The sequence below is a fragment of the Sinohyriopsis cumingii genome, chromosome 14 (genome assembly GCF_028554795.1).
Source record: "Sinohyriopsis cumingii isolate HCF-2022 chromosome 14, ASM2855479v2, whole genome shotgun sequence".
In the NCBI taxonomy this organism is placed as follows: domain Eukaryota; kingdom Metazoa; phylum Mollusca; class Bivalvia; order Unionida; family Unionidae; genus Sinohyriopsis; species Sinohyriopsis cumingii.
The window spans coordinates 67698241-67726089 of record NC_142974.1 but is presented as its reverse complement, the minus strand read 5'-3'; the positions used below and the strand labels follow the sequence as shown (position 1 = coordinate 67726089).

General features: G+C 36.8%; 1 protein-coding gene across 2 annotated transcripts in view; it reads right to left on the bottom strand.

The window, feature by feature from the left end:
• Positions 1-27849, bottom strand: part of LOC149784058 (uncharacterized) — an 80633-nt gene that overhangs the window by 20579 nt on the left and 32205 nt on the right. For both annotated transcript variants that reach the window (XM_089932155.1, XM_089932156.1), the window contains exons 9-15: positions 13793-14310; positions 6744-7085; positions 6047-6164; positions 5254-5433; positions 4494-4530; positions 3712-3984; positions 3097-3147 (exon numbers count right to left, since the gene is read on the bottom strand). In XM_089932155.1, coding sequence (XP_089788281.1) covers positions 3097-3147; positions 3712-3984; positions 4494-4530; positions 5254-5433; positions 6047-6164; positions 6744-7085; positions 13793-14310 — 1519 coding nt within the window. The remainder of the gene's footprint in view (positions 1-3096; positions 3148-3711; positions 3985-4493; positions 4531-5253; positions 5434-6046; positions 6165-6743; positions 7086-13792; positions 14311-27849) is intronic.

Here is a 27849-nt window from a genome sequence, read left to right as displayed (position 1 = left end):
ACACTGCTCCTTTAGACGCTGTGTGGAGATAGCGCACAAATTCATTGGGAGGAGGTAAACCAAATGAATCGAAATACTCTATATCGTTCGAATGAGGGTTATTCACGATGGCGACCCATCATAATAATTTTGCAGGCTAATGGTGAAGCTCTCGATGGGTGTCATCTGTTTAAGAAGTTGATCTTGAGAAAAGACACCTCTGAAATGGGGAACGCTGGATCCTAGGAGATGTTTGAGATCGAAGTTGCTTAAGACCTTTTTTCTCATACCCTTGCCTCTCGTGGTTCGTGTCAGCTGGAATCCGAGGCCAAGCAATCATGGTAATAACGATCCATCGATGACCTTTAGCAAAGGTTCGATAAATCCTCCTTGTTTTGATAGTTGAAATGCAGACAAATTTAGAAGAAGGCATTCCGAGCTTTCTTATGCTTAGCGATAGAAGTCGCTTGACGATGGGTCAGCATGATCCGATCAGGTCTAAAGTGTGCTGATGCTTTTCTATATCAAAAGTCGTACACCTCCTTTGGGACGCTGATTGGATCGGGAAGTAGTTCCTTGTCGAGTGATGATAAAGTCAGTCAGAGGTACCATGGCTGGTCATCTCAACATGAGCGGCCAAAATCTCACCAATCTCGACGACGTGAGTTATCCGTCTCCAGATACTAATGATGCCCGATGGTTTCACATGGACATACTCGCACAGACTAAACTGTCATTAACGGGTGGCACAATGACGGGAAATATCAACATGGGTGGCATGAGTTTGTACGGACTTCCTTCGTCAGCGGCGGGATCTTTTCAACGTGTCAGAGATTCCGATCTGGAGATATCGCTGGATGGCAAATACATCTCCACGACGGTCATAACGCTCTGCACTAAACTAATCTTTATTACACCCTCCATGCATTCTCTTCAACAACTCGGACATAAAAACCATAATTCAATATCAGAGATGTCAAGATCAAAAATTCGTACTCATTCTCCATCAAAAGACATAATACATGATACATCATTGACTGCTCGAAAGAAAAAAACCTCATCAGCATGGAGTCGTTCTTAGGCGAGTTCGTCGAGCTCTCAAGTTTAAACAATCTCCATGGATGAAATCCTACGTCGACTTCAGGACCCCGAGTGGTCGAGTGGTCTAAAACGCTGTCCATTACGGATCACTGCCATCTCACCTCTGTCTGCGTGGGTTCGAGTCTCGGATTCAGCCAATTGGGTATGTGAGAAAGCTTGCCAGTAGCTTCTCACGGATCGGTGGTTCTTTCCCGGGTTCTTCCTCCACCATTAATACTGGCCGCCATGTATAGCCTATCGTGATCTGAAAAATAGCGTTAAAACCTACAATACAACAACAACAACAACAACAACTACGTCGATTTCAATGCACAAGATCACGCCAAAACCACGATGGACTTCGGTACAAATTTCTTTATTCATTAATCTTTGATCTTAGCAATTATCCAGAAAGAAGCCCATTTCACTCTAAAGACAATAAAAAGAAACTTGGAAAGTTCAAAGATGAAACTTGTGGAATACCCATCACAGAATTTATAGGACTTCGATCTAAAATGTACTGCACTGCACTTGATGATGATACTATCACGACAAAAGCCAAAGTTGTAAAAGAAAACGGTCTCCGGTCACATTGCCACCATCGATTATTACAGACAGTCCTTACATGGATATTTACGTTACTATTCCACGAGAACCTTGCGATCACAACTCATCAACAAAAATGAACTATGGTCCTTCGAGGACAAATGCTACTCCAACGATGGTATTAACACACTCGCTCATGGACATTACCGCACACAGTAAGGAAAAAAGTTAGCCAGAACCCTCATCAGAAACAAGTGAGCCCATCTCACGTAAACAGGAGAACCCATCTAAGGGAAAAAGTGAGTCAGAACCACCTTCGATTACAGGTGAGCCAGAATCCCCCCATAACCCATTTTCGTAGAGGTTCTCCTGCTCACTCCTTCATCACACAACGATGAGAGTTGCCAGAACCCTCATTTATCAACTACCAGTGCAATTCGTAATTTTAACAATAAGGCATCATAAACAAATTCATCGAACTGCAACTAGACCACGTAACCGTTTTGGTAAAATTTTAGAATTACTTTAATTATAAAGTTTATGTAATACGGAAAAGCTCGTTGGTAATTTATTTGCACTTGCCAATCATAAATACACATACATACGTACGTACGTACGTACCTACATACATACATAGTAATAATAATAATGAGGGCTTTGTATAGCGCCTAATCTTTAGAAGCTCTAAGCGCTTTACAACATTAGACAACACCTATAAGATAAAAAACATATAATGATATGATTACAAAAACAAACAGCATGAAATTAGAAAACATTTTTTAAAAAAAAACATGCTGATAATATTTAAGGTAGGAAATATTATTAGGTCGTTAAGTTTGTTATTGCAATCGAAATAAGTGAGTTTTGAGAGCCCTCTTGAATGTGATCACTGTGTCTTTGTGTCTAAGTTCAATGGGCAATTCATTCCACGTAACTGGGCCCTAGTATTCAAAAGAACGCTGTCCATATGATTTTGTTTTCATAGTGGGAATAATGAACATATGATTGTCAGAAGAGGAGCGTAAGTATCTTGCTTGTGCGTACACATCGGTGAGGTCGGATAGGTATGTTGGACTAGAGTCCGACAGTGAAACGTAGCACAGAGAACAAATTGTGTGTTTGATTCTGGATCGAATGGATATCCAGTGTAGGGTACAGAGCAGTGGGGATGTGTGCTCTGATCGTGGTACTCTAAGTATGATCCGATCAGCTGTGTTTAGAACTATTTGAAGTTTCTGGAGCAGATATTGAGATGAACCAGACAGAATTGAGTTACAATAGTCCAGTCTTGAAAGTACTAATGAACACACAAGTGTTTTGTGGCATCAACTGAAAGATATTTGCGAATTGAGGTGATGAGTCTCCGCTCAAGATATGCAGCCTTGCATATGTTCATGACATGTTGGTGCAATGTGAGAGTACTGTCCAGAGTAACACCTAGGTTTCATACTGATTGTGTGAATTTAATGTTGGTGTTACATACATACATACCTATAACACCTCCAATAATTCCTCCGATTGACGCTGATTTATCTTCCTCGGCTTAAATATAAAGAATATTTAGTGAAGAAAGAAAGAAAGAAAGAAAGAAGGAAAGAAAGAAAGAAAGAAAGAAAGAAAAGAAGAATGGGAACAGAGTGACGTTAGCTCGTTGCAAGAGAAGGCAATAATAAAGATGACGTGCATTGGCATATGACTTCAGTTGATTTTCCAATTGATGTTTCTTTTCTAGTACAATTCTTTTTTATTTCATAGTTGGACTATTTTGATAAGGTGTACAATGTTGATAAATTAAACACAATATTAGAAATTAAAGACTAAATAAAGGTAAAGCAAATCAAACCGATTGTATGCAATTAAAGTTATTATCTTACCTCCTTCCAAGTATACCTCGACATTTATTATATTACTCTCCTGACATCATTCATTTGACTATAAACATAGTTGCACACAAATATAATACATACAAGAAATTAAATTTCAATTATATCACGATGGGGTTATCCATTGCAAGATATGTTGTAGATAAAAGATGAGGCAGTTAGAAAACGTATGAAAAATGGCAGTTTCATTCTGAGTATACATTAATAACCTAAGTTTACTAACTTATGCGGAACGTGTAAGGCATGTTTCCCAGTCTCTGCCCTTCAAACCCTAGACTGAAAACCACGTTGTGGTCCTGCGATGCATCCAGTCCGATCATGTCTACAAATCTGGTGTGTCTGCTGACGGTGTAAACCTTGGTTGAGCCATCTTGTGTATACAGTACGATCACGATATCCGTCCGTCCGTAGCAGGATTCGGTTTCAGAAATATCCCATTCAAGCCGAACGCTATTTGCGGTACTTTTAGTTACACGTATATTGGTTGGGCCAGAATCTTTAACAATGTATGCAAAAAAATTGTTAACTGTTAGAGAAAGGTATACGGTATATGCGAATGCTTATTTTCTGCCAACAATTCTATTTATATTTGAGAGAACTGGAAAAGTGTTTTAATTTGAAACATACCAACTGGAGAAGGCCTTCGTAGATTTTAGTAACCATGTCATACACTATATGTGATTTTGTATATGTTTCCATATTTGTACCTACGATCGTTTATGTTTAAAAGACATGTATATTTTAATGTGGATGTAATGAGCATGCAATGAAAAATAAAGTCTTAACTTATCTCAATGAATTATTTGTATGCGTTGAGAATGGTAGAGGAGATGAATACAAATATTATAGAAATGTTCTTGGGCGATTACTTTTATTTGAACTCAGTCTCACTGTGAAATGAATACATTATTCTCTTCATTCTCTCAATTCAGAGCAATAAATTTTAAAAATTAGTCTTCAAATTACTGAAGAAAAGACTGTCAAAATTTTGGTGAGATTACTTACATTTTTCAAGGCCATTCAATTCATGTATTTTGTCAACCTGGAAAGAAGAAAACAAACGATTTATTTTATGAAGGAACGATTCCTTTATGCAGCAATTTTAACTGCTTGAATGTTGAAAAATAACAGGTGATATCTTTACATTAAAAGCATTTATTTTTCTCCAGAAATATATTGTTTATTTTCATATCATAATGAAGAATTATATAATACTATGGTTCATTTGATTGATACATTCAAACATGTATATTTTTTTATACAGAACCGTTTGCAACTTTAGAGCATACGATGAACTATAAATACACAATATGTATACATGATATTACAGTGACATCATGAAGTCGAGGCATACGTTACTAAAAAATAACTTTCCTTTTTTAGTGCAATGGTTCGATTAAAAAGAAATTATTTGTTTCCATTTTTGCTAAAGTGCTTAAAAGAATTTTAATACCTCATTGATTTAAAAATAGATTATAAAGAGCAGCAGGAGGCACAATCACAAAACTAGTCTCATTCAATCTGCATGTTATACTGTCATTGTCTCCCTTTTAATGTCTTTTATTTTCTTAGCAGAGAATAGAACAAAAAATATAAGTGGTTAAATAAGACCGTCGATCAGACTAGCCAAACGTTGTCCCCATTTTATCATTTCGAAATTTGCATTTGGGGTACAAACTGTAAAGGAAATAAGATAAGCACGGCTGCTTTTAAAGAATGTTCTTTGTTTCGAGATCCTCTCACGATATGACGCTAGGATACTCACGGTAACGCTAAACGTGGTCTCTAACAGTGCTTGGTTGTAAACTGTGACCTCAACAGTGACGTTTACTTTGTCTAAGTCCTCCTTGGCCATCATAAACCAGCAATTGTCCAGCTCCAAATTCTGAGCAACTATGAAGCACTTCTCAAGGACACATTTGCATTCGTGAGCTTTGCAGGATATCTATAAAGAAAGGTAACACATACAGTCGCGCTGAAAGTATTTTTGGGCATAGTTTTGTTGTATGCTGTCACGATTATACGGTTCAACTCCACCTTCGCATTCATAAGCCAGCTTATGTACAGCTTCGGATTCTGAATGCGAATGGTTCGATTGTCCATTTAAACGGCGCACACGAAGCGTCGGCTAAACTACAATTGTATCTCTGTTAGATATATCAAAATGTTGAATATTAGTCCTAATTAAGAAAGGAATAATGGGAATTTGTTTCGCGTATGTAATAAAATACAATAATCAATATCCACATCGTTTCAATTGATATTTTAGTTTTTAATTTCTAAGAGGTATAAATACTACAAATGAAAATCAAATTTAACAATGCATCGACGGACAAACACTTAGAAGGGTTCTCATTTTGGGTGATTGATAAGCATTTTCTTGACACATGTGTGAAGTACTTATTGTTTATTCTTATGTTTAGTAAGCAAACGTTTCATACAAGTAAATTAGGTTATCTCTTACAACGCATCCTCTTGAGTTTTGGAAGATTAATGTTTGACACAATCAGTTCGCATGCAACAGAGATGCAAATGATAGTGTCTCCTACATTACTCACGTTTTTCACTGACGCAGCGGCGTAACCATTGTACTGAATGTGCCTTGTATCGTCTCGAATCAGCGTGAATCCGATCTTATGAACTCCACTATCAGCATCCCATGCACTGAACGTTAGTCTATAAGAGAGACAACTATCGTGCTGTTCTTGCTGTATGATATGTTTTAAAGAAATTCCATGATTTGTTAAATGCATCGAAAAGAATCGTTAGAAATTTAAGCTGTTTATTATCACTTCCGGATCTAAAATTAATAACGCCATTAAAACGCGAGCTCTAATTTTCAGCGTTTAAAAGTATTTCAAATATTTCTTTTCAGTTCTTTAACTTCTTGTTGTATGCCTTAATCATGAACATAATGGGAAACGCTTTGTTATAAAATCAATAGAGTCCAATTTTATATAAGAATGTATCATCTATGAACAATTTTGGTTTCAGTTGTTTTCGGAACCAAAGGTTAAATGCGTAAAGGTTATTTCCATGACATGACACGATTCGAGGAAGTTTATACAATAAAAAGAACTAAATAAGGATGTTTATAATTGATTTTAACATACTTTCAAATAGTTAACTATTTGGGTAGTTTATGGCCCCTGATTCAGACACGTTATATAACAAAAATCGCTTACCGGTAAGTTTCATTAACAAAATAAGAACAGCTGAATATATTTTCGATATTTTGTCTAAAATGTATTATACCTCGATGTGTGGTTATAGGTCCCGTTTTGATTCCTGAGAAAAGCAAAGCCCTCTGACAAATAAGGTGGCGTGGAATCAAAATGAACTTCAGTCTTATCAGCCTTAGTATTGTTGAGAACATCATGTGCTCGCACCCAAATTCGAGCGGACTTCCCATCTCTGAGCATTGCACTAAATGTATGACTTTCAGATAGTCCACTGACGTTAATCCATCCATTAGCGGGTTCATCAGTGTCATCTGTGTAAATAAGATTCACCTCAAAGCGGACTATGCCATTCTTGTTAGGCTTTTCTTCGATAGTTCTTTCACCTTCATTATCATCAAATCCAGGGTAGACAAATCTGTTCATTTAGCAGAAATTTGAAAGAGATAATTTCATACTGATTATTTGTTTTGGAGATTGCCATATGCATAGGTTAAAGCATTTGTGTAGTAAAATATAGTAGTGCAGTATTTTGTCAGAAAAAAATAGGTTCATATTTTTTTATATACAGATGTAGTAATCGTTAATTTATATACTCATTTCCTTTCCGTCCCAAGCCTAAATAAAACAAATAACACACTACCAGAAAAAGGTTATTGAATGTATGCTGGATTCCAAAGTATATACACAACCGTCTATTGAATAATGCACATTAACACTTTTCATGGGCACACAGCACCGCCTAACGACCACATAAATTTCTTGGTTTCGTATCGTGCGGTCAGTCATTCGTTAAAATATATCTCGTTTTCCGCTACTCAAAATTGGAATTTTGAATCTATTGTGAATGAATGCAGCATGAAACAACTTTTCCAAATGGCCTGGAATAGAGGGATTTTGAATTTCTGTTGATTAAAGTAAATTCTGCTTTTCGAGTCGCAATCGACTGGATTTATTACCTGGGTTAATTCTGTACGATGTTCATATGACTGTATGGAATGGACTTGATGCAGCGGCACAGACTTTTTTTGGTATGTTATTAATTGTTTGGAATCATAAGGCGGGAAAGATATGATTATTGTAAAATTGAAATTCTCCAACACACGCATCATTAAATATTGTTTGCTAGACGATATCAAATTAGTTCCTTGGGGGGGGGGGGGGAGGGCAGTAAAAAAGAATTTGGAATGTGGTTTCTGATGGAAATGTAGTCTAAATTACAGTACAACTTCGCCATGTGTATCCATTTTTAGAACCCATGTAATCCTGATTGACAGAAATAATTAAGAAAGGACATTTTGAGGAAATTCAAGATGCCAAAAGTTATGTATTTTTTCTTGTTGTTATTGCTAAATTCGATCTATGTTTATGTCCTATCTTTATAGACACACGTGAGCACGGCTCATATTCTGATCCATCAGATATGCTAACACTGGACAACAAATTTTTACAAAAGTCATGTTACTGAAATAAAATTAGTCAATTCTTATCAATTTTTATGTGCTGAACACGAATATGACAGTCAAATTGCAAAATTGGCTCTAGTTTTTTTGTAATCTGCAAGAAATTAATGTTTACATAACGAAATGCATTCCAATAGTAAAAGGTCAACTGTAATAACCTACCTATAAAAAATCAAGTCATTGACTACATCTTAGATTTCTTCGCCTGTCTCTTGTACAGCTGTTCGGGAGCATCTCTGAGGAGTGTCCAGCAGTAGTCAGCCAGCATTGTAGTGGACCATTTTCCCTGGTATCTTTGTTCCATTGTTGCGATATCTTGATGAAAACGTTCGCCGTGTTCATCACTAACAATACCACAGTTGCTAGGAAAGAAATCCAAATGGGAATGAAGGAAGTGAATCTTTAGAGACATATTGCAGCCAAGTTTCTTATACTTCATCAACATGTCTTCTACTAGTTCCTTATAGTTTTCTGCCCTAACATTTCCGAGGAAGTTTGTAGAAACTAGGCGAAAAGCATTCCATGCTTGTTTCGCGTCACCTTCCAGCAAGTTGTTGAACCGGTCATCTTTGAAAAGCTCTCGAATCTGAGGACCCACAAAAACTCCCTCTTTAATCTTTGCTTCGCTGAGTCGAGGGAATTTTTCATGCAGGTATCGGAATGCTGGCAAAGTCCGGTCAATGGCTTTCACGAAGTTCTTCATCAAACCTAGTTTGATGTGAAGGGGTGGTAGCAAGATTTTCTGAGCCTCAACCAGAGCTGGGTGTTGGATATTCTTCTCTCCAATGGCTACATTCTGCCTGTGAGTCCATTCCTTCCTCATGTAGTGCATTTCCCTTGCTCGGCTATCCCACTCGCATAAGAAACACATGTATTTTGTATATCCTTGCTGCAGTCCCATTAAAAGGGCAACTACCTTCAAATCACCACAGAGGTGCCAGCTGTACTTGTTATACTCAATGGAATTCAGTAGCTGCCTTAAGTTATCGTATGTCTCTTTCATGTGGACAGCATACGCTACTGGAATAGATGGAAGAATGTTTCCATTGTGCAAAAGCACAGCCTTGAGACTCAGTTTCGAAGAGTCCACAAATAGTCTCCATTCTTGTGGGTCATGAGTGATTTTTAAAGCATTCATGAGGCCCTCAATATCGGAACAGAATATCAGATTACTTTCCTTTCTGAAGAAAGGCTCCAATTGCTGGTGGCGCTTTCGATATGCAGTAATTGTGACATCTTCTTCTAGAAGATTCCATTGTTGGAGTCTTGATCCTAGCAATTCTGCCTTGTTCTTTGATAAGTCCAAATCACGAATCAGGTCATTTAGTTCTTCCTGTGTTATTCTGTGTGGGGTTGATGATGCACCACAGTGAAAATCTGGATCACTGCATGCTGATGGACCAGGAGAAGAACAGGTCGACTCACCTTTGTCTTCGTCAGATGAATCAAGAGAATATTCTGCTGGAGGTTCTGGAATAGGAAGTCCCTCACCATGTGGAACTGGTCTCAATGCAGACGGAATGTTTGGGTAGACTATTCTCGACTTCTTTCGCTTCGTTATTCCGCCGGAAAGAGGAGGAACCAAGCAGAAGTAACAGTCATTTAGGTGGTTGCTTGGCTCTCTCCACACCATTGGGACTGCAAACGGCATTGATGACCTTTTGCAATTCAACCACTGTGAAAGCTGTGTTGTACATGTAGCACAGCATATATGCGGAGCCCAAGGCTTGTCTTGGTCACCAACCTTGCATCCGAAGTAAAGATGATATGCCTTCTTCACTTGAGAATTGATACTTTTCTTCTGGTTGGCAAATGTCACTTCCCCACAAATATAGCAAAAATTGTCCGCGGTATTAACACACTTTCGAGGCATTACTGTTCTTTATTGTACGTAAATGGATAAAATAATAAGTTTTATGTAACAGTAGCTTGAACTGTCTCGCACAACGTCTAAAATATTTTAAATGCTGAACCTATCTGATTGGGCTTTATATAGTACACTGCTTACGTCAGCTTCAGCAGCCGCCTGGCATTAGTATAATAGGCCTACACATGTATAGTACACTGCTGACGTCAACTTACTTCAGCAGCCGCATGGCATTAGTATTGCATTGCATCAGAAAATGATGCAATCAACTGTGGATGATGTGAGCATGATGGTATTATGCAATGTTACATCATTATTCCGGATGTTGCTGCAGTCCTACTGGAGAAATTTACACAGTGAAACATAGAAAATGAGGTATATGAATATCTTCAAAACGAGAGCCAATACAAATTTTTCACGGTTATATTCGTGTTCGGCACACCAAAATACTACAGATTAGGGCCTTTTCAAGTCAGTAATGATTTCACTGTTGACCAGTGTAATAGTTATGAAAATTTCACGTGAATAACCATTTAAACCACAGAAAAGTATTTTCCATACTGCCTGTACCTGTTTGTTGTGAACATTGCGAATATCATATTTATTGGTTTGCTTAGCTGAAAGTTTCTTCTGTAACTTAATGAACTCATCCATATTGTCAACTCTTTCAAATAAAACAAACAGCTAGAATAGGATATCCACATACAAATCTAATAAATCAAACACCCTGATGTCTGCTACACTCTGGTGTTTGCTTACAATCAAAAATACCTCTTAACAGGGTATACTATTTGTATACAGACGTGTCGTGCAGTATGAAGCAGTGCAGTATAGAGAAATACTGTAAAGACACTGTAAAGTTAACGGAGTAAACAAAATAATATATAATAAATATATGTTATGAACATGCACTGGCCTCTGCAATATGTTCGTATAATATCCCTTGTTTTGCGATCATTCTAAGAGAAGAATGTAGTATTTGTCCTTTAGAACTTACAATCAGCCTTTCACTGATTTGTATAAAGCATTAATCATGTTATATTTCGAATTACTGTTGTTATCGCAAACCAAATATCGTTTATGTACCCAAAATATGAATACTTTGTTCCTTTTTTGAATTACTTAGCCAGATGGACAAGGTTTTGAGTCTAGTTTGAGCACAATCTTGTAGTAGTAAACAGTTCTTATTTTAAGACTGTTTGCTAAAACAATCTTATTTCTTTCCGAACAAGATTTATTTCCTAAATCAGGAAATACAAACTTGCTGAGGATTTTTGTTACAGTGTACATCTGAATAAACATGAAATATATGCTGTACATTTTTTAATATACAATTTCTAGGCTAGCCATGTATTCATTGCCATCAAGATTCAGACAGTTTATATGGAATAAACAGCCGATACTATTTATGCAAAAACTACTCCAGAAAGTTATGATGTCTACGAAATCGCTTTGGTCAGGATGCTTTCATTGTGTTAAAGAGTTTTCTTAATACTGTTGAAACATCTTGAACGCTGGATGCGTTGCCATTGGATACGGACTTTGGGTCAGAAGAATTCTGTCTTGAAAAATGCCTAGTTACATCGCCATAGCCATTGAAATTTGAATATCGTAAGTTAGAACGGGTAATAAACAGGACGATGGACGGGTGTCCATCTTTCTAATACAAATATCAACATTAAGTGTTAAAGATTGCTTTGTTACTAAGAACCCATCCCCGCAAGCTCTTGAATTTTTGAACTTCCACGTTGATCTGTCGTATAGACAGATGGCCACTGACATGCAAAACTGAAACATCCTGGAAGAGAATTACAGTCTTGCTTTTTTGCACTGTACGTAAATCGTTATAATCCAATTAATGATAAAGTGATACCCTCCAAATACAGAAAGGGACAGATACATTTTGTGGAGATGGTGTCTAATGACGAGTATTTAGTACAACCGCCAATTGGACCTCCATCAGTTGTATCCAAGTCAACAGAAGAACCTGCGCAAGACATTAATGTACATTCAGCTCGTTTTAAAACAAAACGTCTCAAACAATTTTCTGACATGTGCTTACAACAGCAATCACATGACACATGCCGTTCTTACCTTTCTAGATGGCATGCAGTAGTAGATCAACTATGCTTTTGTTTTATGTAACTATCAATCGGTGAGAAGCTCTGTTCCTTGCGATAGCTGCAACTATTTGCAGAGAATGTATGTTCAGAAGATCATTTACTTGGAAGAAAATGAGGGATATTCTCAGTTTTTCTCAGCAAATGTTGCTTCGCAACTCCAAGATAAACGTCCAAAGCAGAGGCTATTCACAGTCGATATTCGGTGGAGCGCGAACCCTTCTTTCATTCTAAACTGGTTCGAACATTGATGCTGCAGCAAAATGCAAAACACCAGTCGAACGACTAGTCAGTCTAAGTTATGTGAACTCATAAAGTCGTGTTCTCCATCCAGAATCCAATTATCCTTCTCCGTGAGTGATCAATTTAAATACTATAGAAAGGTTTGTCTCTTTAATCTGCGGAAGAGAGTCTACACGCTTGTTGCCATAGTTACCATTGAACATAAGAGCTATTCCACTACAGCTAACGGATTATTTCACATACTGTTTGTTTTCTGTGTAATTCAGTTCCCTACTGAAGAGAACACTGGCATTTGTTGATAGCCCCCGTTCTTTCCTCTAACATTGAAACGGAGAAGAAGCCATATTGTCCGGATTCTTGCAGCATGTTTGTGTGAACAATGGTGTATTATGGCATGCACCAGTTATTGCACTAGGCTTCCAGCCCAACATATAATAGCATTGTTTTAAACTTTTATATAATTCATAATTTCTTCTTCATTTTCTGCCTCTTTATCTTCATCATCTCCTTCTTTTTCTTGTAGATTTTTTTAAAAATTAAAATGTTTGGATAAAAAGGTTCATATTTAAGTTTATTAAATAATAATAATAATAATAATAATAATAATAATAATAATAATATTTTTAAATTGTTACTATTGTTGTAGTTGTTGTTGTTGCTGCTGTTGTCTTCTTCAGCCCTTGAATGCTCTTGCTCATGGTTGTTTTATTTCCGTACCAGTAAATTATGTTATTAAATACCTACATATTTTCAAAATGTGTTTCTCTTGACAAAACTTCCTTAACTCCACGTCTCTGATTGTCTCTCCCTCCATGTAAACGAATCTTTCAATGCTTATTTTTTTTCCTCTGTGCTTCTATCAGTATTCAATCATGTATTCATTCTAGAATTCTTATGTGCCGAGAAAGGGTATAATTTTCTTACTAATATACATGAGAAATTATCATTAATGTTCTCAAAAGAACAGTAATTCCCTATAGATTTCACTAAATGGTCTTTAACTAAATACACCCCCTCCCTCCTGTGTGCATGCAATGGGTATCAAGGAAATTTCAATGCATTTGCTATTTGATAATTTCGGCAGTCTAAAGTTATAAGTGCGTGCAGTTCCATTTTCTAAGCTACAGGATTTACATGGCTAAGTACTTGGACGGGAAAAAGTGCACACACACGCACGGTAAAAATCTATCTATTGACAAGCACGAAACATTTATTTTAAGAGCAAAGCATCACTTATAGATAAAAGCGACAATGCTTTGTCTTAAACTATGTTCTAACCACGCACATAGTAAATCTCATAATGCTCAATGTAAGACTGGCAGGAAAAACACTCATATACATCATTAGCTTTGTTGCTTCATCTTAACATAAACTAATATTCGCCACAAAAAAAACAAACAAACAAACAAACAAGAAGTACAAATAAACTTACTTCTCGCTTTTTAGGATGCCGTCCCTTTGGATTTCTTGGAACTGGATTGGATAGGCGCTAACTTTGTTCAATAGTTTTCCGTCAACGATTAATTTATTGAAAAAATGGTTCGTCCACTGTACTGTGAACTCTGTTTTTGTTCCATTTTTTGCCGTTTGCCACATGTATCCGCTCTCGGGTACGGCTGAGGAAACAAACAGTGTCTTGTCCTCCTCCTCCTTGAAGATAATATTTGAATCCGAATCATAGAGAACTAAGCGTCTAGCAATCTTAGAGTTATTTGCCTTATCGGTTACTTGGAGAAGAACCGAGTACATTCCGCTTTCAAGTGGTTTGTGGATGTAATTGTAAGTCGTTTCGTGGGTATGGCTGATGTCTGCAGAATGGGCCGGTTTCAGGGGTGTGGTTTCTCTAAGGTTACCGTACAGAGTTACTGAGAGTTTGAAAATTTCCAAGTGGTAACTCTTCATCCCAGACATGGTGTCTGTCCATCCACCCCACGTAATATTTACGGGTGACTGTAAAAAGACATAGTGAGTAAAGGATGGTTCAAATCATATGCGATAACTTTAAAATAGAGACAGAAAGTTGGTGTGAATCAACAATTAAAACAAATAAATAACGAAAAAACGATTAAAAGTTATAGACAGAAAAAGTAAAACGAACTACCGTATTAAACAAAGACTGTACAAAATTTCATTTAATTTCCAATTTCCATGATATATATGTGTGTCTATATATATATATATATATATATATATATATATATATATATATAAAATTCAAAATGTAGCCAACACCATGAATAAACCTACTTCAAATGTAAGCATTGCGATTAATAAGCTAATGCATACATAACACATTAGGAATTATCGCTCAGCTAGAGATAAACTTAGTCTTCAAAAAAGAATTACAGATATTAGAAATGATATCTCAGATCTAATTGTGACATAAAATGTCAGCATGCAATCGTCACAACGCCCCAGCCCCATGCTGATTACGAAGTTAATTATCATAGATGATCAGGCAGTGTCACTAATATCATTGATATCTTATTGTTTACTTATGTATGTCACCGTGATAATAGTCCAATGAAACAGAGACTAGTCAAATTGTTCCTGTCCCGTCAAGAATATGACGTGAAAGTTGAGTACAGGGTATGACGTGAAAGCTGAGTACAGGTTATGACGTGAAAGTTGAGTACAGGGCTGGTTGACTACTTAATGACATATGTGCATGAGTAAATACGAAAAAAGTATTTACCTCAATTTGTCAAACTGAAGCAGATGGCCTCGTTGAACCATTTAATACCTCACTGACCAATACGATATACCATTTATATCATTGCATGACAGCTGCCCTAACAAAATTCTTAGAAAGATTCCCTCGATCAGAGGCGTAGCTATGATATTTTGCGCCCGGGGACGAACTATAAAATTGGCGCCCCAGCCCCCGCCCCGTTTAATCACATTTTTGAATATTACCCTTGTTTACTTATTATAATGTAACGTTGTAAGCCTCATTTTGGCGCCCCTGTACCTTGGCGCCCGGGGACATATGTACCCCCCTGCCACCCCCACCCCCCAGCTACGCCTCTGCACTCGATTCAAGCGTAATAAAGAAGTAGCTAAAAAGAATCCCACATTAACTAAATTGAAAGTAGACGGCAAACGTTGGATACATTCACCAGCCAGTAAGCCAAGCCTGTCTACAAAATCGTTATACCTGTGGAGTGGCCCACAGAGAATAATTGCAAAAACAGTGGATTTAACTAATTCACACATGATATTAAATTAGAGTTCTTCTGAGGGCACGATTTCATATGAATTTATATTTTCTCTGTTATGTCATTGATTGAACAACAACCTGTTTAATACTTCTTTCATATTGCATTTGGATTCTTTATGCTATTCATGTCCCACGATAGTCTTAACTAAATGCTTTCAAACGCTGATGAGTGTAACTATGCCATTCAAATATCTTAGTTCGACTGACTTTGGATCCGTAAAATGTAACTGACCTTTTGTGAACGTTGTCTACAATACATGCAATATTGAACTATAGTACACTGCAAACATTTGGATTGCAAATAGCAGCGACTGAGAATGTGTATCTGGTTTGCGCTTGATTGATTTAATGAACAAAAGTTTACATATAAATACTTACAGGTTACTGATTGATTATTCTGTTTTATTTGCTGGCCATTTATGCATCCTGTTGCTGATTTTACTGATATTTTATGTATTACTGAGGTGGTCTCTGTCATAATGAGTCCTACAGTAAAGCGTTTACGTATAAACTTGAAAAAACCCAAAACGAAACCAACATGTAATACCTACATAAGGGGAAAATATGTCAAGACGCCTGAGACCCGAATAACTTTTCAATCTAACGGGGGCATGATCAGAGGTGAGAGGAGGATCACTAAGTCAGGAGGCAGTCCAGTTATGGTAGAGCAGTGGTTAAGGTCAATCTGGATGTAGACGATATACGTATATTTTATTCCTTGGTAGATTATAGACGTGAAATAAACAAAGAAAGGAGTAAGAATAAACTCGTTGAGTTACTGATACAACGAGGAATACAATAAGTGAATAATAAGGCCTCCCTGACACAATGAACATGTTCTACTGTGCCAAAATGTTGACTATCCTTTAAACCAATTGTTATTAATATTATTGCATTTACATCACTGATTGTTGATATAGAGAAACCATTTTCTCATCAAATACAGATATGTTTTGCTTGCAAATACGCTCCCTTTTATAGTTAGCCGTCAAATATGAAACTGGATCATGCAAAAGATAATAACAAATAATATAAGCCTCGCCTCATCTTCGAGTCCTATATATATTTGAATAGTATATGCCCCTCCTTTTTCACTCATATACATACATGAATAATATAAGTCCCGCCTTTTTTTAGTCATGTACACATATAAATAATGTAAGCCCCGCCTTTTTCTGAGTCTAAACTAGCCGGGGTACTGAGTTGATAGAGATCTATGTCAAAGTAAGGCAATATATTGTCTTAAAAATGAGTTACAACACATCCAAGTGGTGTGTCGTTCTTCCGCCGTAAAACCATGTAAATGTATACCTACACCAATCGAGCCAATTAACTGTTATTGTATCTTATTGTGGCCCCTCTGAAGATCATATGATTTTACTGGCTGATTATTTTGGAGATTTGATAGCCAGTGAAGTATGTTAATTGCATAATACAGAAAAAGACATTAAAGTCTTAACAGAAAGTATATTGTATAGTGACTTCAGCCTCAGGGGAAAATTAATAGTGAACACCCGGTTTTGATAATTTGACGCATTTAGGGATAATTATTTTGTGAAAGTAAAGAAACTAAATAAAAACATTATTGTGAAGCATACATAAAGAATGAATTCTGGAAAAAAAGCAATCAGCATTAACATACAAATGTGTTTATAATGATCTTTTTGATTGCAAATTATGTATGAAACTGTTATTAACTATGCAGTTTTGTATTTCCAGATATTGACCATGGTTTTTGAAACCCTTTATATTTCACCTTTGTGAAAGCGAATGGTACAATTTCATTCGATCTAATTATTGCAAGGTTAAAAGTACCATTTACAACTTTATGAAACCATTGTAGTTACAAAACAAATGACTTTCAAGGAGATTTTAGCCACAAACGGTGACACTGTAAAATATTTTAAATGCTAATATTTAAAAAAGACACGAAATATAATAATCCTGATCTTTGCAAATGAAAACTCTTTTCTCTTCTCAATCAATATATTATACCAAGCTGGAACAAATATACACTGTATTATTTGATAAATATAATAATATAGTCTTTGTGTTTGAACTTCATATATGCAACCTATAGCATGAGATAACCCTCTTTTTAATCTTTTTTTTTGGTATGATAAATTGAAATCGGAGCAAAACGTATTGGATCCAATAGAACATACCTTGACATTTATTACTCAGCTGCTCTACCAATAAGGAAAATCTAACTTAACAAATAAATCCAACTTCTGCCTTATTTCCTGGCTACCACAACACTAATTTTGACCAATTGCTCTTACTGCATCCCATTCTAGTCCATAAGAAAATCACTAATATTCTTTTAACTTTTTTCGTTGAGAATTTATAACCAGCGGAGACTATTACTGGAACGCAGCATGCAAGTTTGACAGAAACAATGAATGTTGAGTTCAGCATCTTAGCTTTGCATAGGATGACAATGACAACAAATAAGATTCGGTTGGTTTCTAGAAAAATCACGTGCACTAAAATTTGTGTTCGTTTTATTTAAATGCTACAAAATATACGCCGATATTTTTATAGGCTATATTCCGAATAGTGCCTAACATAAATAATACAGTTCTGTTGCATCGGAAGTTATAACTGATTCATAAACCGTATGAACGAAGTAGATAAGGAATTTGAACAGTTTACCCATACTATACCACTCAATGATCATTTATGCACAGATATAATAATTTTTTCAGTTTAATACAGGTACACAAAATATTGCTTTCTGTGCTGTTATTTTCTGATTTGTATACTATAAATGGTGACTTATGTACATCAGCAATTAACATGTCAAGCGCAAGGTAAAAATTAAACTCATGACTGTATGTACGGTAAATATGATTATTTCACTTGTGGGTTAGTATCATGTAATCACCATAAGATTATAATATTTCTCAATGCACTGTCTGATGAACTAAAATAGAATAGCGCGACTGACCAGATGAAATTGAAACTTAGTAAATGACGATTGACGTCATTTTAATTCGAATGTTTACATTAGTCTTTATCTACATGAAGGAAATGATGACAATGAAAACTATATCATCAAACAGTAAATATCATTAAAAGTTCCCTGAGGATATGGGCAGAGCAAAATTGACTTATCAAATCTAATAACACTGGAAATGTTTTGAAAACTCAAGTACACTCAGTGCGGATTCTGAAATTTTTCAACATTAACATGCCAGCAAAGTGATCACTATTAGCAGGGATCATTTATTTATGTGTTGTGACAGGGATAGAAAAATTCTAGGGCGATTCGAAGCTGGCAAGTAGGAGCCGCCAATTTGAAGAAGTGACTAGTCGGAGACGTAAATTTCGGAGAATGGACAATTCAGAGCGGGGAATTTACGGAGACAGACAATTCTGAGAGCATAAACAATGAACTGAAAGATGGAATGGCGCCTTGATCATTTCTTCATTGGCCTTTTGGCAACTGCCTTTGCAGGTACGATTACTAATACATCGCCAGTTAGCATCGGTGCATAAAAATAAATCAGTTTATCTCCAGAAAATTCAGATAGGGATACGTTGTTTTGATTTTCTTTAGCAGCATTAATTTCGTTGCGCCAGGAACATTCAAAGCAAAAGTAGTACAATCTATCAATGTGCACCGAGCTTAGAAGAAAATAGGAACATTCAAAGCAAAAGTAGTACAATCTATCAATGTGCACCGAGCTTAGAACAAAACCTACTCTGCTAATATCGAGAAATAACCGAAATATTTAAAGTGAATGAACTGAAAATACGCGAATGACATACCATTGCTGTTTCTTGACTAAGTATGCTTCCCATTACTGGGGGACATATGTGGATATACATAATAATGTTGTGAAATAGTAATTTCAATAGGCGTATTTTAGATATATGGCTTTAATGGGAAAGATCACTCACGTGTTATCCAATTAATTTCAAAACGCTTAATACGTGTTTTCAGTCACTGTCTAACATAGTTTGACGTGACAGCTAAAGCGCCCTACTATGTACACAACATTGCTGGTTCGAATCCAAGTTTCAGAGAAAACATTTCTATAATAAGTAGGAAACTACGAGTCTTGAGCTTGTGAAATGTGGAAATGAAAGACAATTTGATGATTGCAAAGTTAACACCAGTAGTGATGTAAACGTGGCACACATAATCTTTGGACCGTATCTGAAACTTATATAGACTGTACAACATTAATTGATCGTAAACTCACCTGGATCATGCTTACAATTAGTCGCGGATACATATATAAGTACAGATATAAATAAAACCCAATGACATTAAGACGCAACAAATGCAAAGGCATATGCCGTGGAAAATAATAACTCCGTGGCAGCATATGTCGTTATGAATACTGTAAATCGCATATGCTGGTGAACGTATTGGTCCAGTTGCTCGACGATGTCTTAAATGTGGCATCGGAGTCAAATCGATAATCACCTTTGCCGGTCATCTGGATCTCTTCGTGAATATTATTAGGCGCGTAAAATTAAATCAACACGTGTGATTCCACATACACTTTAAGTAGCACAGACATATACAAAAATAAATAAAACAGAGATAAACGAAATAACTGCTAGGTTTGAATCGATTTTCAATCCTGATCCTTGTAAATAAAATAATTAAAACAAGTCATTTATGGACTTCTTAATTACAGAAGATTTCCTCCTTTACCGTGCCTCTTCTAAAACAGACCGCATGGAATAAGAAAACCAAGTCGTTTGCAAATGGCCTACATACTTGAATTATTGAGACCCATAGGTGCACTGGATCAACATACTCCATATGCAACAATTGATCCACCACTGGGTGCCGCTATAACAATAGCAACACCAGCAACGGAACAACATATAAAATAATATGCACATGAACATATGAAATGAATACCGAGAGTTGCGAGAAAAGCTAACATACTCGTGATATTCAGTGAGGATGAACAAGACCGTCTTCAATGTATTGCATCTGCTATTGCTACTGAAACGGCCGTGTATATTAGTGATTAAGTACAGCAGTCACAAATACCTGAATTCAAATTTCAAGCAGGTAGTGGCAAATTAGAAAATCACGTAATAATTATCCAATACACAAACCAGGTAAAGACATCCGACACCTGTTAACAAATACGATTCCTGAAACAACATCGGAGTTACAAAATTCTGGCCACCTTGGAGGTAAAGTAGATATTGTCCATCTGGATATGTCGCGAAGCTACGACGATGATGGACACCTACTACACCGTGGATTCACAGAGATGCACGCACAATCATGAATCGCAAAGACATCAGTGCCATCAATGACGAAATTGGCAAAGGCATTGAAAATATTATCGAACCGTTGGAGAAATACACTAATGCAGAATGGGGATGGACACTCGAATGATGTGCCCAAATTGAGATGCATATCTAACCATATCATTCCTATTATGGATCCAGTTATATACAAGATAAGCATCGAAGGCTCATCGCTGTCCAAGCCTTTGAATCTCGAAAGATCTTTGATGGAGCACGTGTCGCCGTTCACAAGGACCGGGTAAAGATTCTCAACACCGACACAGACTGGCTAATATACACATTAAGACCGCTGATGTGCACGCAGACATAGCACAAGCATGTTTGATAAATTAAGCTGATACCAGCTAATATTCGAAGGAACATCAATGGTTTAGCAGCGACAATAAAAGGATTGTTGACAAGCAAAAAAGGAATATTTGGTAGACCAATCGAGGAGTATGTGGAACTGTGCTCTAAAATGTAATCAATGCAATGAATTTCGTGACATGTTTGCGCAGATCACAACAGATCTAACTATTAATTTGACTGAAACTTGCAGGGATAAATATCGTGCGGGTTTGGATATAAATGTGTCTCACGCGAACGCCATAAACACCAAGAACTGATTTGTGATGCCACAAAATGGTCAAAGATGTGTTACAGTCGTGACAAACTGCACGAGAAGACATCACAGCAGGCTTTGAACAAACGTTTGCACCGCTGATAAAAACCAACAAAGGATATTGCCAAACGTTTTGAAGATATTAAAAAGGCAACAAAAGCCAGGGCAAATTAAGTAGCGCGCTAAATGGAAAAGAAGAAGAACCTGGTCCGGTTTGTAAGATAGCTCAATGCACCAAGGATATCAAAACCGCAAAGACTATTAAACAGTTACCGGTGCGCATTTTAGTTCCAAGGTCACAGAAGAGGAGGCTGCCGAGGCACCAACTCCATCCTTGGCCTTCAAGAAAACGAAAATAGTATTGTAAGTTTCTAAATGATTGGGAAAAATATGTCAAGGTATAGTATACGGTTCGTTTCGAAGAGGTATCAGCGGACATTTGTATTAAGTGATTATACCGTAAGAGGTTTAATAAGGGTAAGGCAACAGGTGAAGAGTGGAATAAATTTAAACGTGAAGTGAAAACACATCAAGTACGTCAAGCTTGGAGCAAAGAAAATCGTAAATAATATCAACCAGAACAACTCCCAATTTTTTCACACAGGATGAACCAGAGAGCTGGACGGAACAACAACCGGAACGTACATCTGCATAAACGCACACTTAGAATATGAACAAATAAAACAACAAGATATACCGAACTTTGAAGAAGAAATATACAAAATGTAAACATGCACCCACACAAGATGAAGATAAGAATGGAAGCAGTCTTGGTGGACTGTGAAACCACAATAACCTTGCTGATCCATTGTAAACATTCGTGTGATCAGTTCTTGCAACAACGCGGCAAATGTCAAAATAAGGCCATACATATGTGTCAGAGGTTGCTCACCATTGACATAATGAACAGAGCCAAATATCGCACGTTGATGCACGAACTTGTTGAAGATATCAATCATGTATACGACGAAAGAAGTTTGTAAATCGATTATGAGTACTGAGGCGACTGAAGCGACAACAAAACAATACGTACTTGAACAAGTCATATATGTCCAGAGCCACCTCATGTAGTAACTTCATGGATATTAATTATGGGAATATTAATCAAAACAAAAGAAGAGGAAAACACTAAAACATCAACCTTTGCAAATGGTCGACTTATTTTACGTTCAACAGAATGATGGCTTTGTTAAACCTAAATATCAAATCTTAAAGGTGCGCGTGTCTATATCATACATATTTATCATAACTCGAAGTACAAGATCATGTGGTCAAATTGGTGATGATGATAAATGATAAGCAATTTGCATCACCAATATGACGAATCACAAAACAAAATGATAGCGAATTTTACACAGTTGCATTGTCAGCATCATTAATTGCCGGAGATGAAGTCAAGGTTGAAGTACTCAATATTTATCCTGAAGAGTAATTAAGCGTCTACGGTGTTTGTGTTTAAGATAGCTTCATCGTTATTATATTAGTAAAGGATTCAGTGCGATAATGAGGTTGCGGAATCTACCGACGGGATATTGGATCAGCTGATAGCAGATGATAGGTTTGATGATAATTTTGCTCGACTTGTTGATTAGTATCTGCTTCAGACTGGTGTTAGCAAATCTTAGTATGAACTGTAATACAATTTCGTTTAAGGTAAAGTAGACACTGCTAGCTGGAACCACCCTAAAGTACCCCTTCTAACTCGAGGGCACCTTGGAATCATTGCACAGGCAAACGCCCAAGCGTTGTATACACAAACAAGTCTCTAAATAATCAAGGATTGTTTCTATAACGTTGATGTGGCATTCACCACTGTATCCACCCCGGTTACATTCAAGAACAAATATTTTACTCTACTGTTATTTAATAAGATGGCACTGTTCGGGTAAAAAAGGGCAAAGACGATCGTTAGATGCTAAAGGTACAGGCATAACCGGTGTGTTCCAAATGAAAATGGAGCAAGGCAAGCAGAACGCGCAATCGCAGGAGATTTAAATATCCCCGAGCTTTATATTTTCCATAATTGTATGATAGATGTACTCATAAAAATGATAACTGGCTAGAAGTGTATGCGCCTATTGTACTTGGACCTGATGAGTCTGGACAAGGTCTACCTGTTCAGCAATTCAATATCGCGAATTGTGTTATTATGAGTAGAACTATAGTTGACCCTATACGCTACCGACGTGAAATCGAAACGGAGCAGCATTTGACAGATTGAACTCACCATGAGTACCGCGCTTATCCTGCAATACAAACCCGCGTGGTCGGTCGTGAATAATATTGGTTGACTTCCCCCAGTAACAACTGTTGCTCTTGATGTGATCGGAGTCGCAACCACAAGAAGAACCGTAGGTGCACCAGTAGAAATTATTGTTGGGTCTATATAATTAGTGTCCGAGTGATGCTAGCAAATTAATTCTCTCTCTCTCTCTCTCTCTCTCTCTCTCTCTGAAAACTAAACCGTCCAACGATGAGCTAGAGATGAAGGTTACGACAGCTAAAATGACGACTTACATCAACTGCAAAGAACTTATAATGTATCAGTTATTGCCTTAGTGTTCGTCACATCACTTGAATTAGTTCGATATACACCGCTCCCTCGATAACTCGCGCCCGGATAACTCGCGATCCCGCTTATAACGCGGTGTCCGCGGGAAAATTCAAAGATTTGCCGGTCCTGTTTCAGCCACCTGCTTTGTGGGAAAATGTGTTGATCAGTTTACTGTGCTGGTATTTACAATGACAGAATTAAGTGACTGAAAGACTCTTTGATGTACTGTTGCTATTTCATAAGAGTACATTAAAAAAAAAAAGAACATGATGCAACAGCTAGGCGGCTAGTTCAAAGGCTTTGACTTGGCGGCCGAGTAAGAAAATATACTGATATTTAGTGATTGAATTCAGAGGCAGAAAGACCCAGTTTTAAAATCCTGGCGAGACCTCTGTTTAAAGATATCATATATTATGTAAGTTTTTAGGATAAATAGTTGTCATTATACTGTAAATAAACAATCTGGTGAAATAGCGATCAATGAAAACTTCTGGCAAATGTTAACAGGTGGCAACAGAGAATGAAATAAACACCAATTAAACGACTTCCTGTGTGAAAGTCACGTTCTAATCCTTTAATTCCGTTTCAGTGTAAACATTATAATCACAACATAGTCTGTTCATTGAAAACATGAAAAGAGTCAATCGACCGTCACATCGAAACCCGTGAGTACTTCTGTGAGAACCTAATTACATGTACATGCCGGCTTTGTTTTGATCAACAACTTGGGGAAGTGTTTGTTGCATTTAAAAACAAAATCGATTACAAGAGACCTCGGGTGCTGGATTAAGGGTCTTGGAGCTGCCTTTGACGTAAAGCAAAACAGTAACAGAGACAACGACGACGATAGTGACTTCGAATGTTTCAGTGAAACTGATGTCATTAATGCCGAGGCTGTTTGGGAGAAATTAGTACAGACTCATGGTCCTGAGATGGGCGTTTCTCTTGAATGAGGAGTGGATTTGTGCTGACAATGATTGCCCTACAGCCGAATACATGTCAGATGAAACTATAATTATTTCTATAGCGAACAAATTTGCAGCAGAAGACGATTCTAACTGGAGTAACACAAGTGTTGAAAGTGATGCAGACACAGATGTTGCACCCACACCCCTCTGCACAGGAAGCAAATATTTTGATATTGCCATAAGGTGGCTGGAGACCCAAAATGTTGACTACGTAAAGCTCATGCAGTTGAGAAATCTGAGGGATTTTGCTCGGCGGCAGAGAAACCAAGGAGTAACACACACAAAAAAAATTAACTGATTTTTTCAAAAAGTGAATTGATATTTGTCAAGCATGGCACAAACGGCAAGTATTAACTTGTTCTAATTTACGTTGCTTTAAATTTGTACACCAATTAAATATGTTAGTACTGATTAACTCGTTTTTTTTGTTTTCCATTTTACTTCTATCGCATTCAAATCTATCTATCTATCTATCGTTCGATCGACACTGTTTCTCGAAAAGAGTCGATCTTTTGTGTATAAAAAACTTCTAATTTGGCTCAAACAATAAAATTAGAATGTATACAATTCAACATAAAAATTAGTGACGTAGTGCACAATGTGTGAAGTGGTACACATGTTCAGCGAACGGAAACCACATGGAATAATGTTTTCGATGATCGCCTCAATATACTGTAATTTATCCTGAAATTTGTAATGTTGTCCTACGAGAAAATAATAAAGTACACCGTTATGAAGAGATATTTATTAACAGTTAATCTCAGAACGATTATAAAGTGAGTATTCAACAGTATAATCTGCCTACTCCCCCTTATTTTTCCGTTATGTCGTCAATCACTTTATTGGTTTTGGGCTTATTTTATAGGTCCCTCGATAACTCGCCCCTCGCTTATAGTGCGGTGGATGTTTCTGGACCCCGATGTGCGCGAGTTATCGAGGGAGTGGTGTACTCACAATGGATCGAATGAATAAACATGACTGCACTTAAACTTTGTGGAACGGTTTCGCCTTAGAACGATTTGACCATTGTTCGTCGTACATACGTTCAACGTTACCAAGGGTGGATAATTGTTTTGTTTTTTAGTTAAGCAACTGGACTAGCATGTATCTCGTCGTCGATCGCTTGCGGTGATAGACACTAAAGGCACGGTATGCACGGGTATTTTGCTCTTCCTAATACTCATTCTCCTGTAGATTTAACTCAATTTTTTTTCCAACTGACACAATGGTCTTTTTGATCTTGTCAAGGAGTGTACGTTCTCCATTTAATTCTACAGCCATATGGGTTGGTGTTACATTTTTTTAATTATATGTGAAGTATATTCAGTTTTTAAAGTCGTAGCGTGAAATGATGATCCTCTACGTGGATTTAGTATGTCAAGTTTGGTTTTATTGTAGCTGTCTGTGCGTATGTGTGTGTGGGTATATCAGGCTGTCGGTCTGGCCGTCTGTGTGTCTGTATGGGGATGTAAGCTGACATGACCATCAATGCCATTCAAAGACGGAACCGCTGATTTGCAAACTTGTGCGCATGGTGGATCCATGAAGCGTGTGTGTGGCCAATACAAGTGTGGGGTAACCCAAGAATTCAAGAGAACTGTGTAGTTTGTCAATGGAGAGGTTTGCAAGTTTTTAAAAGATTTTATGAGTCATACGGCTCTGCAAATGAGTCATGATACATGTGTTTGTTTCAATTGATTATGTTGTTTCAACTGAGTACAATTTAGTCATTTTCATTACATTAAATTATTTTGAATCTTACTTTCATTACATGAGATTATTTGAATCTAACTTTCATTACATTAGCTTATTTCAATCTTACCTTCATTACATGAAATTATTTGAATGTTACTTTCATTACGTGACATTATGTGAATCTTACTTTCATTATATGAGATTACATGAAATTATTTGAATCCTGATGTACTCTCTCTCTCTCTCTCTCTCTGTGACAAAGCCAACATACATTCAAATGAGGCGTAATTGTTTCGATCTGGTAAATTGCCATCGACGACCTAGTGGTTAGAGCGTCCGACCGTAGGACATCATGCTAATGTGGGAGGGACATCATGCTACATGTCTGCGACATGACACCCCAGTGCTAGGCATCACTACAAACTGTCACACTGCAGACATTGTAGCGACATGACTGAAAAAATGTTAAAACTACGTTAAAAATCCAAAATCACACACACACACGTCATCGACGAAAATTCACTGTATAAAGTTACATCCATAGTAGATATCAGCCGTGGATGTTAACTAGTGTTGATCTTTCCCATGATTCAAACTGACCTGAGGTGACACGTATATAGAAATGTCACAGGCAAAGATTCAAATTAAAACCTATCTGAATAAACCAAATAACTATTTCTTAATTTACAATGTTTAATTTAAAGACTGTCAAAGTGAACAAGATATTTTAGTCAGGAAAATTGCTTGCTATAGAGGCTTGTGGAATTTATTCAATGACAAAACGTAATTATTCTTAATAACAGACATTGGAATTAAGAAGAAAAAAATGGTTACACCATTATATGAGACAAAAAATAAATTAGTTTTGAATAGCAATTATAAAAGTTTAATGGTGTGTGAGTTATCGTTGTATAATTTATGTGGGGAAAAATTATTGTATATTTTAGCAAATGACAGCTTCTGCCTTGTTAACCGCAGAGGAAAATACCATCAAACCTTTAGATAAATAGTTGTTTATAACTATATCATTCATATAAAAAAAATTATGGCAAAATGAAATCGTCCTAAATAATGTCAGTGCAAAACATATTTTTAATCAACAAGTCGAAACCTCAGAGAGCTTATGCAACGTTTACTTTGACGTTTGCTTTTTGCGTCTTGT